The sequence below is a fragment of the Mauremys mutica genome, chromosome 1 (genome assembly GCF_020497125.1).
Source record: "Mauremys mutica isolate MM-2020 ecotype Southern chromosome 1, ASM2049712v1, whole genome shotgun sequence".
Classification (NCBI taxonomy): domain Eukaryota; kingdom Metazoa; phylum Chordata; order Testudines; family Geoemydidae; genus Mauremys; species Mauremys mutica.
The window spans coordinates 48,299,138-48,314,141 of NC_059072.1; the positions used below are offsets into that span (position 1 = coordinate 48,299,138).

General features: G+C 40.6%; 1 protein-coding gene across 3 annotated transcripts in view; it reads right to left on the minus strand.

The window, feature by feature from the left end:
- Positions 1 to 651: 651 nt before the first annotated feature.
- Positions 652 to 15,004, minus strand: part of TES (testin LIM domain protein) — a 48,202-nt gene continuing 33,849 nt past the window's right edge. For all 3 annotated transcript variants that reach the window (XM_044996914.1, XM_044996923.1, XM_044996905.1), the window contains exons 3-7: positions 11,958 to 12,210; positions 10,303 to 10,638; positions 6,938 to 7,153; positions 6,242 to 6,400; positions 652 to 2,119 (exon numbers count right to left, since the gene is read on the minus strand). In XM_044996914.1, coding sequence (XP_044852849.1) covers positions 1,928 to 2,119; positions 6,242 to 6,400; positions 6,938 to 7,153; positions 10,303 to 10,638; positions 11,958 to 12,210 — 1,156 coding nt within the window. In that variant the 3' untranslated portion in view covers positions 652 to 1,927. The remainder of the gene's footprint in view (positions 2,120 to 6,241; positions 6,401 to 6,937; positions 7,154 to 10,302; positions 10,639 to 11,957; positions 12,211 to 15,004) is intronic.

Consider the following 15,004-nt stretch of genomic DNA (forward strand, 5'->3'; position numbering starts at 1 on the left):
CTTTCACAGAGCAAGTCTCTGAGTGCAACCCTCCCTTATAAATTAAAAACACGTTTATATATTTAACACCATTATAAATGCTGGAGGCAAATCAGGGTTTGGGGTGGCAGCTCACGACCCCCCATGTAATAACCTCGCGACCCCCTGCGGGGTTCCAACCCCCAGTTTGAGAACCCCTGTGCTAGACTGTAATACTAAATTGGTTATTGTTCATGTAATTCCAACTGTGGTATTTTGAAGCACACTCACAGGCTCTCAAAGCACTTTACAAAGGCCTCAATTCTTTTGTGCTGTTCTAGCATATCATTCTCACTCAGCAGACAAGCTGAGAGAAATCACAGTTCTCAGGGCTCCCAGTCCTGTGCCTTAAACACAAGACCTTTGATACAAAATTGGAACTAGTGGTATTTGAACAAAGTTGTATACATTCATATCAAGATCATGATCAATACATGGTTTGAACAGACCTTTCCCTTCCGTATTCTAAAGTGCATAAAAAGACAACAGGAACAAGTATTGTCTTCAGAACAGTGTGAAGCTTAGAATTGTTACCCAAAGACTATTTTTTGTTCTTGACATTAACTCCCCCTGCTGCAGTAAAGGCATAATTACAGCAATTAAAAGAGTGGAATAAAAATTATGCAACTTAAGTTGAGCAAAGCTTTTTTATTTGTGAGCATTAAGGTACATACATGACATGTAATTCTTAAAGAGATGAATTTGAAAATTTGCATAGTTCTTTACAAGACCAACATCTCTTTCATTCATGTTTGACACCTGTATTACACAGATTAAGACATTTCAGCATAGAACTTATTCTTAGAAAGTAAACAAATGTAAATTTCAGCCCCCCCCATCAGATCTCTCCCCAAAATAATCACAATATTTAATCCATTTTGAGTTCTAGAGTAAGTAAAGTTAGTATGCAGCTGTAAAGTTTTTGTTCAAATCCTGAAAGGGTCTTGTGAGAAAACTATCCATTTGTTTCTGCTGCTGCTAAGAATTTACAACATATGCCACTAACCTCTGGATAAAAATTCAGATCACTCAAAATGTAAAGTCCTTCACCTTTCGTAGAATGTCAGATTCTCAGAATAAAATAGGTGTTATTCTGTGCCATGCCCCTTGATAAACTGTACAAGTTAGGAAAAGGGCATTCACAAATACTGGAAAAGCCAGTTTAAAATTTTTTATAGAAGAGGAGAAAGGATATGCTCAAAAATCAGACTGGCCTAATCTTGTTCAACTAGAAGAATGAATCCTCACTCATATATTTCAGCTTGACAACAGTTTTCTTTAGTTTTCATGTACACCTACTAAAAAGTTAAGTTGTTTTCAGGGAGAGTAAATTAAGAAGATTAGGTGATACATTGCATTCCGCTTTTATTGAGTTGTTCTATAAATCTGGGTGCATTTTTGTTTTAGACAAAATGTGTGGCTTTAGCAAAGTGCTTGATGAAAGCAGGAATGCTTTTAAAACCGTTAAAATTAATGTACTGCCCTAACTGGAGTGAGGAACCTGTATGAATCACTCACATAAAGCACCACACCCAGGAAATATGCTCTGTTAGTTCTAAGCTTGTTTTCTATCCTACATTTTACAAGAGAAGGAAGGATAAAGGAAAGTCTTCTTGGTGAAGACAGCTCTTAAGGTATGTAGCTCACATCATATTTTACATATCTGGGATATGAAAAAGTTAGTATTAAGTGCTCAAAAGCAATACCATAAAGAATAGAGAAATATGAAACTTTCACAAAGTATTACTCATAGTTAAAGAAAGTAAGTTACAGAGCAAGTTTCTTGGTTATTCATTCAGAGTCTTTGGGAATATGCCAATTTTTAAATGCTCAGCTATTGCATTTTACAGTAGAAATGCAATGACTTTGAAACATGGGGATACTTAGTTTCATGTACATATTCCCCCTCTTAAGACATCATTTTTTTCTTACATTCTACTGAGCAGAAGACCATTCCTTCTATCGGCATGAATTTCTGGCCAATTAGACTCTTGCTACAACAGGAACACAGGAAGCACTCTGTTGTGGCATGCCAGTTGAAGTTGTTGTAGGTTACACGCTGAACTTCTGGATCGATAGCATTATGGCAGCCTTGGCAGACCTGATGAGTGAAAACAGCAATCAAATCATAAACACAGTCTCTCTCCAATTTGAGGAAAAGATAGAACTCATGGAAGGCAATAGGAATTACTGGCTGGGAATGACATAAAAGGGAATAAATACTATAAGAACTCTTCTAGGCCAAAAGGAAGCTTTAAAGCCTAACTCGGCTATCAGATGGTTTCAAGTAGTCAGCGTACATGTTTAAAAATAAGCGAACGAGCAAGCATTAGTGTTTAAAAATTAAAAAAAAAAAAATTCGAAGAACCCATTGCAACAGAGCCTAAACTTAAACATTTATATAGCGATGGTGACTTGAGGGGCCAACCAGGACAAGTCCTCATTGTGCTATATGTTGTACACAGCACCATATTAAATGCCACCTCCAGGGTCATTGTCATTATTGGAACAGCTTGCCACTGACAACACAGCACAGAGACCTGATGAATTGCATAGCCAGTGTAGGGGAAGTTACCTCGCACCATCACTGACATCTGCAATTACTTGCATTTTTTACCCACTGATTTCTGTAACACAATCCAGTACGGTCAGTAGCTCCTGTTGTGACAGATATGGCAACATCCTGCAGTTTTCTGGACAAACCTTAAACTTAATTCAATAAGTATCTTAGGAGTTCATTGTATTACAAATGCAAATGTGTTTGTATTATTGTGGGATTGTATGTAAGGTCCGTGGGGGTAGACCTGACTAATGTAAACCCTGGAAAGTGTTAGGAACATCAGAGGACTGTTTGAAACAATGTACCCTCTCCAGTTATACAAAAGCTCAACCTTTGGCAACCCTGCCCTGAGGGGGCCTTTGTCAGCTGATCACCTGTTACACGAGGACAAATCAGAGTCCCAAACTGTATAAAGAAGTGACTTAGGGTACATCTACACTACGGGATTATTCCGAATTTTCATAAACCAGTTTTGCAAAACAGATTGAATAAAATCGAGTGCGCGCGGCCACACTAAACACATTAAATCGGTAGTGTGCGTCCACGGTCCGAGGCTAGCGTCGATTTCTGGAGCGTTGCACTGTGGGTAGCTATTCCGTAGCTATCCCATAGTTCCCGCAGCCTCCCCCACCCCTTGGAATTTCCGGGTTGAGATCCCAGTGCCTGATGGGGCAAAAATCATTGTCACGGGTGGTTCTGGGTAAATGTCGTCAGTCACTCCTTCCTCTGGGAAAGCAACGGCAGACAAGCATTTCGTGCCTTTTTTCCCCTGGATTGCCCTGGCAGATGCCATAGCATGGCAATCATGGAGCCTGTTTTGCCTTTTGTGACTATCGCCGTATGTGTACTAGATGCTGCTCACAGAGGCGATTCAGCAGCGCTATACAGAAGCATGCTTTTGCATGACAGCAGAGATGGTTACTAGCCATACTGTACCATCTACCATACCATAAATTGGTAATAAGATGATCATGGTTACCAGTCCTTTTGCACTGTACCATTTGCCGCTGTCATAAGTGCCCCTTAAGCCAAAATTGGGAATGACTCCCTGAGTCAATCCCTCCTTTTTGGTATCTAAAAATAGAATCAGTCCTGCCTACAATATGGGCAAGTGTACTAGAGAACCACTGTATCATAGAACCAGAGAGCACAGCTCCTCTGTGTCAGATCCCACAGAAATTATGAGCTGTATGCTATTCACAGGGGGTGCTCCTGCAACAACCCCACCTGTTGATTCCGTTCTTCCCCCAGCCTTTCGGGGCTACCACAGCATTGTACCCCCACTTGTGTGATGCAGTAATAAAGAATGCAGGAATAAGACACGGTGACTTGTTAGTGAGAAATGAGTGGAAGGCAGCCTCCAGCTGCTATGATAGTCCAGACAGGACAGTAAGGAGTGTGGAGGAGAGGAGCCCAGCATCCCTCTGTTAGTCCAGGGGCAATTGAATCTTTTCTTTACACATGAAGGGTGGGGGCTGATGGAGCTCAACCCCCTGTTGCTATGATGACGATGGTTACCAGCCATACTGTACCATCTACCAGGAAAAATTAGGACCAGGAGCCCTTGATTGACCTTACCGATGCTAGTCGTCATGGTTACCAGTCCTTTTGCACTGCCCCATGTGCCAATAGGCTGATGATGAGGACGGGGACCAGTCATTTTGTACCATCAGCCACCCATGGCGGGGGGGGGGGAGCAAGGATATTGGCATTGAGTGCTGCAGCATCGCATCTATCTGCAGCATTCAGTAAAGATAGGGTGACATGTAAAAGAGTCAAGAGAGGATTGTTTTCCCTTTCACTTCTGGGGGTGGGGGGGGTGTGTGCGTAGATTGCCGAGCTATGCCCTGACCCACCGCCGACACTGTGTTTGACCCTAGAAGCATTTGGAGCTCAGCCAAGAATGCAAATACTTTTCGGAGACTGCAGGAACTGTGGGATAGCTTGAGTCCTCCAGTCCATGAGCGTCCATTTGATTCTTTGGCTTTCCGTTACGCTTGTCACGCAGCAGTGCGCTGAGTCCCTGCTATGGAGTCTGTCTGGAGATTTTTAAAAAATGATTTTGAATTTCGTCTTCTGTAACGGAGCGCTGACAGAACAGATTTGCCTGCCCTTACAGCAATCACATCCGCATGGTCCATGCGGGAGCTCTTTCTTTATTTTGATTTTTAACTGCATCACCACCCGTGGTGATCGGAGCTGCATCACCACCCGTGGTGATCGGAGCTGCACGCTGGGCAAACAGGAAATATTCAAAAGTTCGCGGGGCTTTTCCTGTCTACCTGGCCACTGCATCCGAGTTCAGATTGCTGTCCAGAGCGGTCAGTGGTGCACTGTGGGATACCGCCCGGAGGCCAATACCGTCGATCTGCGGCCACACTAACCCTAATCCGATATGGTAATACCGATATTAGCGCTACTCCTCTCGTTAGGGAGGAGTACAGAAACCGGTTTAAAGAGCCCTTTATACCGATATAAAGGGCCTCTCAGTGTGGACGGGTGTGGCGTTAAATCGGTTTTACGCTCCTAAAACCGGTTTAAACGCCTAGTGTAGACCAGGCTTTAGATTCATGAACATTCTTGGTCAGAGCAAAAAGGTGTTATGAACTTGTGACCACAGAACATCCCTTGTATGGGATTTAAGGACGGTTCATCTGCTAGACTCCTTGTTGGAATTGGAGTGAATGCTGGTAAGCTTATTAGCATGTGTGTAGGTTCTTTCACCTTAAGAATAAATGTGCTTGCTTAGAAAGGGCGGTGCAGTAACTTAACTGTGGGCAATTATGCTGTTTATAGCCTCAGAAGAGAAGGCAAAGCAGGGCTGCCTAGGCAATCTGACCTGCTGGGGAACTCACTTCCTACTTCATGATGATCTGCACTATTACTTTATGTGTAATCAGTAATACTTGAAAGGTAATGATGACATCTGAGATTGAAAAAACCACTGATGGTGTGGTGATGAAACTGACAGTGTGAAAGTGTGAAAATGGTAGTAGCCATGGTTTATGTTAGCAAAATGACTTAATGTCTCCTATATCTTAAAACCATCCTGCTAGCCTACTAAGTTTCACAAGTCGTCATTATATACAGAGTTGTTGTAGTGGTGTTGGTCCCAGGATATTAGAGAGACAAGGTGGTGGAGGTAATATCTTTTACTGAACCAACTTCTGTTGGTGAAAGAGACAAGCTTCTGAGCTTACAAAGAGCTCTTCTTCAGATCTGGGAAATGTACTCAGAGTGTCAAAGCTAAATACATTTCCCAGATCTGAAGAAGAGCTCTTTGTAAGCTTGAAAGCTTTTGTCCCTCACCAAAAGAAGCTGGTCCATTAAAAGATATATTACCTCACGCACAAAATCATCACTAGCCCATTTTCAAATCTTTCAGTGTCTAGGAAGTCTTGGCTCAAGTTTACATACTAAATGCTCTGTAAGTTGTCTAGTAGGTTAACAGATTGCATTCTTTTAAACTGCTTCTATATATACAAATTAGAAAATTATTTCAGTATCAAGTGAAAATAGAAGACAACTGATGGACTTTGACCCAACCTGAAACAATTCATACCTTAGATCGTATGGATGAGAATGTGATTGTACACTGTACCATCAGAAGTTATTGTAGTCATTCTCATTTCTTACAAATCAAGATAACTTCAAGTATCTTACCACAGCATGGTTCTTCACGTAGCATGGTTTGCAGACAGGCTTGTCATTTACCATGACATAGATTTCCCCAGCCAAGACGCAGTCACAATCAAAGCAGCAAAAGTGTTTCAGGTGCCAGTTTTGACCCTCTGCCTGGGTATATTCATTGCTGAATATCAGCTATGGGGGAAAAACACCACAAATGTATGATCTGAACAGTATTTCTGTCTAGGAAACTTTATACCACTAACAAGGCATGTTGCCAGTTTTCCAAAAATTGGTCATTTGAATCCACTGTTTCTGAATCCAGATTGTTCCTGCACATTTAAGTGTCTGTTCCATGCACATTTAAAATTATATTTGCTTGGCTTTGTTTCAGAGACCCTCTATTGACTCTGTTAATGCAGTAGATTCCAATGGCATTAATCAGTCTGCTCTCTGCATTTTGCACTAAGATATTTGTATAATTTAGCAAGGCACTCCACCTAGCGTCCTTAGCAAGAAAGACTTAAGCAAGACCAAGCTAACTGCATTGTATTCCACATATATGTCATCTCTCATTTAACTTGTGATTAAAATGTATCATTCGTCCCTTTGTATAGGACTGTTTTGTTAATATTCAATTATTTTCAGAAGGAAAGACTGGTTTGCAGTAAAAAAACCAACAACCTATATTATAAATATGAACACGGGAAGGGGACTGAGGGCTTTCCCTACCTCATCACATCCAGCACATCGGGGTTTCTCACTGTCACAGTAGTGTCTTCCACAATATAGGTTTCCATTCTTCCAGAAGTAGATCATGTCCACCAGAAGTTCACTACAGGTGCAGCAGACAAAGCAAGCGGGGTGCCACAGTTTGTCATATCCAGCACGCTCAGCATAAACGGCTGGATCGCCTTCTTTCATGTTTAATTTGCAGCGGTAGCAGGACTACAATGAAGCCATCCAAATTAAGTTAGATATAAAATGAGGATATATAAAATATATCTATAAAAAAATCCCACAAATTTGTATTTCAGTAAATCCTAACTTCCCAGCCTAAAATTAAAGAGGTGGAGTTACTCCCAAGGTCAAGGTTAGAAAGTTTGATCCCAGGTCAAACAATAGGTTTAATTAAGCAATAATACAAGAAGAAAAGCTAATTCACTGGGTGGTGGTTTTTGCAATGTGTATATTTATCCACTAGAACTGGACTGAGACCACCAGAAAATTTCACATGGCTCATGGAACAGTATGAAAGTAAATTAGTACATATTACTACAGGAGTTCAGAGAGCTGTGTCATACAGGAGGTTAGACTAAATGGTAACAGTGGTCCCTTCTGGCCTTGGAATCTATGCAGAATTAAGAACAGCACCCAAAAAGCGAGTGACCATTATCCCATTAGCTAATCTAGTATTCTATGGACCAACTCTTTGTGAGAATGAGGAATAACTAGTGAAACCAACAGTTGCTGGAGTAAAATTGGATCACATGAAATAAGAATAAGGCCATGTACTTTTAAGTATTGAGAAGAGATTATAAAATAGTGGCTGTATCTGCCAAACATAGAAGGCACATATTGTTCTGATTTCAGAAATCTGTGTGTTAAGCCTACACTCCTGTGCTGCTGAGCCACTCATGGCTGTTCTCCAATTATCTATCTTTGGGCAGGGGGAAGGAAGAGAAAAGTATAAACACAATCATACTACAAATAGGTGCCAAGAAGTCTAGGCATATTGTTTTACTAATATTTATATTCTCTACTGAAGTGGTTTTGTCCGCCAGTTGGACATTAGAGATGGTGTACGCTATACCGTTTATTTATCACTTACGCGCTTGTCTGTTCTGATTGGTTTTGTTTCACGGTGTGCCTCTTTTCCTCCCTCCAATAGCTATACTGTGAATATGAAACTCTCCACTGACTAGCTGCTGCAATCCCTCTAGTCTGATTGGCTCCTTTCATTTTTCCCCCAAAACTGAAGTCAATAAAATATTCTACTCTGCTTTTCACTCCTTTCAAATAAAATCTCCAGGAAGCGTACATGAAAGGGAGAGTCCAAATAACAAAATGGGGCAGTGAAACTGCTGAAGAGGAAAGCACTAGAAGTAATAAATATTCTTTTGGCTCATATCCTTACTTCAGGCCTGCTTCTGCTCCCATAGGAAAACTTCCCACTGGCTCCAATTAGTTTCAATTTGAGCCAGAGTAGGATCTCCATGTACTCCACCTCCCCAACAACCCACTAGCCCTTGTGGGACAAAGAGGGGCATTGTTCACACAAGATTTTTTCCTGCACCAAACAGATAAAGTTTGATTCACTGAATCCTGACTATCTAATCTCCCTGCTCTATCAGACTTCTTATTTATAGCAAAACAAAAAGTTCATTTTAATGAAAATAGGTATTTGAGTGTGCCCTGATACAGGTAAAGATTAGGTTTTATCAAGGTATTGGGAGAGTCCCAACCACCCCCCCTTAAATTCAGTTTGGAAACACAAATATATATGGGTCACAATGTCACTATCTGACCCCTTCTTACCAGGGCAGACCATGCTACACTGAGGTGCTTTAGCTTACACACTCCTAGGAGATTTAAATGGGAGAGAACTGCCAGCAGGCCATTTTCTGTAAATGCTCCTCCACAGGGGGTTTTGAGCTATGTTTCCCTCGAGCCAATGTAATCCAGAGCAGTTTATCATTAGGGTGTGTTGCAAGGTATCACACTTTGCACAAGGGGGTGCTTCTAAGAAAATATTAGAGAGTTTATTTTGTAACACGAAAGATATTGCTGCTGCAGTATCACAAGAATGTGGTTCTGACTGCATGACGTATCTTGTTGTATTATAGCTTAATTTCACCAGGGCCTGTCAAGAGGTGAGTTGCTACACATGGGCACGTTATTTTTAACATGCAGTAATAGCAACCATTATTGCAATGGCAGTCTTGTTATTTATTTCAAAAAGTAGTTACCAATATCTAGTTTGCTGCAGCAGTTGAATAAGGATTGCAGAGATGGTCAGATAGAGTTCCTTAACTGCATCAGTTCACATTTAGTTTAAAAGCTTTGAATACACTAGACAAAATGCTACAGAATCTAGTCCTATGTAGGAATAACTCTTATGATACACTTACAGAGAATGAACTCTAAAGCAGGTGAATAATATGAGTTCCTGTAATTTCACTATCTGCTCTTTGAACTCCAATAGCAATGGTAGGAGGGGCAATAAGTAAAAAGTAAATGGTAAAGTCCTAAATTCTGGTAACAAGTCACCTGTGGTTCAGTCTAACCCTCAGTTAAACTGCACTTCTTTATACACAGGTATCAGAGATATACACAGCAGGAGTTTGCAATCTCTAATCCTAACAAAGCAAGTATGGTTAAAACATACTTGTATAAGAATATAAAAACACAAGAGTATATTTATTTGCTTCATTTTTGTGGAACTGTCAACTAAGATATTTTATTCAGATCCTTGCTGAGACAATAAAAATTTACTACCAATACTGGGAATTAATGTCTTCCCTTCAACACTGCATAGAACTGAAGACCATACTAGAGAAAGAAAATGTAGTTCTCAACATGAAAATCTGACTAGTCAAAATATCAATTAATTATACAGTCTGACTGGTGAGGAAACTTACTTTATTAGGGATATATAATATTTTGGTCTTTTAGTTCTAGGTAAAAATCAGCAAGTTAAGTTACCTCAGAAAATCTTCACTTCCCAGCAAGAGGGGGGTGGGGGGGAAGAAGAGAGAGAGAGAGAGAACACAGACTACTAAGAACATTCCTTTCCCTTAGGAGATTAGTTTATAGCATAAAGAAAGAATACAATTCTCATCCATGATCACCTCATTATGAACCACACTGTTATATTATTTATGAGAATAAGGTATAATAGTCTACGTAGTTAGGAAGCTTAGAGGTATTTGCGGTATACTTTATTTAATACTGCCAAGAGTCATGCATTTCAATTAAAGGATATTTCAAATACCTCCACCGTACAAGCTCAGTAGGCTAAAATAGTAGTTTGAATGGTATCTGACAGCAGTCTACCTGTAGCCTTTGCTATTACCTGCTGCTATCTTTATACTTACATACTGGGATCCTTTTTGACCTGATGACTTGTCCTCCATTGCTCCTACAGCTGCTGAGGTGCTTCTGTCACCATTATTTGCAGTATTCTTGTCAGTGGCTTTAGCTTCCACCTCACTAGGGAACTTGACATCTCCCACACCAAGTGCCTCATTCTTGTATTTCTTCACAAACTGTTCCATCTGCTTCACCTCATTAGGAGATAACTCATGGCATTTTGAAGGATCCTGATCATGAGCAGGCAGCTGCTTAGCCAACTGTTTCTTCCTGTACTGAGCACCTTCTGAGCCAGCCACAGGCTGTTTCTCCTTTGGAAGCATCTGCATATACTGTCTAGCCTAAACCAGGAAGAATTAGATATCAGATACCACTTCAGTTATGGAATCTAGCTTTTTAAACACGTGGCTAAAACCAGCAACAGTCAAATTAACCATTAGCAAAATCTTCTATATAAACATTAAGCTCCCAAATTTTAGTAGATCAAGATGAATGCAATAGATTACCTGATTTCTGCCCAACATGAAAGACATGCTTGATTCCAAGCCTATTACTACATTAAAAAAAAAATAGTATTTACTCCTTTAAGTGGTCTCCAACAATGCTTAATATTTATATAGCACTCTGAAAACATTGTCAACATGTATGTAAAGTAGCTAAGTATTTTACAGATGGAGAAACTGAACCAAAAAGCATTAGGCAGCTTGCTCAGGGCACAGACTGGTTACAAATAACTGTAGCAAAAGAGGAAGATAGTTTCAGGAAAGCAAGTACAAAACTAAAAATACAATCTGTAAATGAATGTTAAGTACTGAAGGGTTTAGCATATGTAATTTTAAGCAAGTCACTGAAAAAAGATACTGCATCCTATCATAGTTAGAAGCAGGCCATAAAGAGAGAATCTCCAGCTACGGATCAGATTGCACTCCAGTACATAAAGTCAACAATTCACGTTAAAAAGTAAAATAAAAATCCTCAAAAGGCTATCCAAGTGTCTCATCTGGTTGAGCTGCTAACAAACTGAAGGGAGCTTTTCTTTTAGATGTCAACACTGAGCTCGTTCTTACCATATACAGTAACAGAAACGTGCAGCATTGAGTGTTTCCCTTTACTTTAAACAATGACATAAATTGTATTTTTTTTTTAAAACAGTACATCCCATTTCTTTCAGTCCTTCTAGCAAGGACAGATTTGGAGATTTGTTAATTCTCTTAAGTGCCATTACTAAAGGCATATGCCTAATTCAACGTTCAATCCTAACTATTAGACAAGAACATGGCCTCTTCCCCACCACTTCCAAAGTAAAAACCTCACAGATGGACAGTGTGCAGTAAACTATAACATACTGAGATCTGTATGAAGACATAGGTGGGGCAGGCTGAATACCAGCACACTTATTTGAGAGGTGGAGGGGGAAAGAGGAAGAGAGAATCAGGTTTTGAAGCAACTGAGAATTTTAAGAGCTATAAAACAAGGATCAGAGATACAATCAAATCAAAAACAAGGACTTGATCCTATACAAGATCCATAAATGTTGACCCTTAGTGTGGATTCCCACTGCCTTCCCCTCAACCACCAAAATAGAAAAACAAAAATACTACAAACCCACACCCAGGGAAAATGTTATCACTAAGCAGAAAGTAAGTTCTGCATTTCTTACCAGTGTCTGATTCTGAACAGGAGGAGCCCATTCATATGTCACAGTATTGATGGATATATTCTTCTTGGCAGACACCGGATTAGTTAGTATCATTACATTGCGTTTATACATGGGAATTCCATCAGTTTTCAGCTTTGCAATAAGGGTCGTGTATTTTGTATCTTCAAAGAGCTTCCCCACTTTTCGATCTTCCTCGTTGCTTGTGAGGACATCGTGTTCTTCCTGGCCACATTTGCAGTTTCGACATATTTTTCTATAAATTTGGAGGAATATAGGCAGTTAGCACCCTAACTGCAGGCCGCATCTCACATTAGTTACATGCATCAAAATGAACCACTAAAAAGCATATCTGCTGCCTTCCAAAAGTGTACATCTATACCTATAATTTAGTGTTTTTAAAATAGGAATAGAGCAAAAACTGGGTGACCCTTCTGAAATTAAAGAGGTTTTTCATCATTCCTGTAGTAATCTTCTTTGCCCTTAAAAGACTCAATCTTTATAAACCTCAAGTGGTAATTTCTTTACCAGTTTCCACACTTCCCTTTTATTGCACATGCCCACAGTGGTTTGTTATTATAGAGTTACTAATAAGTGCTTAAAAACAAGGTCAGATATTGCAATATTCGCTCAAGAGGACAAATGCAAATCTATATCTGAAGTAGCTACCACAAGAACAGAACATAAGAATCGCCATACTAGATTAGACCAGTGGTCCATCTAGCCCAGCATCCTGTCTTCTGACAGTGGCCAGTGCCAGATGCTTCAGAGGGAACGAACGAAACGGGGAAATTTATCGAGTGATCCCTCCCATCATCCAGTCGTAGCTTCTGGCAGTCAGAGATTTAGGGACGCCCACAGCATGGGGTCTTGTCCCTGACCATCTTGGCTAATAGCCATTGATAGACCTATCCTCCATGAACTTATCTAGATCTCTTTTTGTACCCTGTTCAAAGAACTGTGGCCTTTACAACATCCCCTAGCTGTGTGCTGTGTGAAGTACTTCATTATATTTGTTTTAAACCTGCTTCTATTAATTTCATTGGATGATCCCTGGTTCTTATGTTATGTGAAAGGGTACATAACACTTCCTTATTCATTCTCCATACCATTCATGATTTTATAGACCAGTTCCCTCAGCCTCTCCTCATAAATCATGTGCCTCAGTCCCCTAATCATTTTTGTTGCCCTCCACTGGACTCTCTCCAATTTGTGCACATCCTTTCTGTAGTGGAGAGCCCAAAACTGGATGCAATACTCCAGATGTGGCCTCACCAGTGTCAAAGAGGAATAATCCTCTTCCCTCGATCTGCTGGCAGTGCTACTAATGAGGCCCAATACTCCATTGGCCTTCTTGGCAACAATGGCACACTGTTGACTCATATCCAGCTTCTCTTCCAGATTGGATATGAATAGCAAATTCTCACTCTAAATGGTGATTCAAGCAAGCTACAGAGATTCTTAAGGGGCCAGCTGCACTTGCTTACAGTTTAAAAACCCCAGGTGTTCCTTTCACAGGCTAAAAATCCCTTTAGGACCTCTCCTCCCCCCAGTTCAGTCTTTGTTCCTCAGGTGTTTCCAGGAGTCTCTTTGGGCAGGGAGTCAGTAAAGAACCACGCTGATGTCACTCCCCTGCCTTAAATAGCTTTTGCATATGGCAAGAACTCTGCCTCAAAGCTTGGTTCCCATGCCAGTCAGTGGAAAAACACTGGTATTCCAAGATGGAATCCAGTACCAGGTGACCTGGTTACATGTCCCTGTAGTGCCACAGCAGCCATTGCTCGGAGGCATTTGTAGCATCCTCAGGAAGACCCCCAGGTGGGAAATAAGCTCCTTCTAAGGCAGTGGGTCTCAAACTTTTTTTTACTGGTGACCCCTTTCACATTGCAAGCCTCTGAGTGTGACCCCCCCCCTTATAAATTAAAACACTTTTATATATTTAACACCATTATAAATGCTGGAGGCAAGCAAAGTTTGGGGCTGACAGTACTTGAGCTGCGGTGCCAGTGCTGATGGGGGATTCGGCACTGTGGCTGGTGCCGAGGTGCCCAGGGGGCACTCAGGCTGATCCTATGGACTCTGCTAAGGGAAAATCTTCTGGATGGCGTGTACGGGGCACGCACACACCTGGCTAGAATGGACATGAACAATCACTCAAAGAGGAAGTGTTCCTTCTCAGGAGGAAGCTGCGTTGAAGATGATGAAAGGAACATGTCTGAGCATGCAGGATCTTCAGGTTGGTAAACTTTTTTATTTCATACTTCGTAAGGACTGCCTGTCTTCCTTCTGGACTATTCCTGAATTCTCATGTTTGAGCAAAACATAGTACCATAGAGTAACAACTATATCATTCTAGATGCAGTTGTGATAAAATATAAATAGCTGAAATAGGCAGATCTTCCTTTTACAATTTCACCTTTAAAGTAGTACTGAGTGTCAGTGAATGCAATGAGTAATACTAAATTAGCAGTATGGTAATAATAACTAAGTAACTGCATTGACTTATTTTGTTTAGGAGAATCCATCCTCAACATGCAGGATTCTGAAGACTATCCACCTTCAAGATCACCATCATTTTCTATAGTTTCAGAGTTATCTGCCAATGATGGTATTTCAGTCACATGTATGTCACATAGCCACAGTATATCACCTGTAGCAAAAAGAAAAACAAAATCTCAATCATCCACAAACCATAGATAAGTTTGTGATAAGAACCAGCAGATTACAAAAAGAGGTAATTGATGAAAAACTTGCCCGCTTTGTTTATGCAACAAACTCTCCTTTCTGTATGATTGAGAACCCACACTTCATTAACATGGTTCAGTCATTAAGACCAGGATACAGTCCACCCAACAGAGCAGATGTTGCAGGCAAATTCCTGGATAGTGTGTATGAAAGAGAAATTGAGCAGTGTGCAAAAGGTCTAGAGGGTGAAATTGCTAACCTGAGTCTTGAGGGTGGAGCAATGTCTACAATGATCCTGTTGTATGTGCTTGTGTGACAACAGAAGGGAATATCTTCCTTACAGAAACAATTGATACATCAGGAAA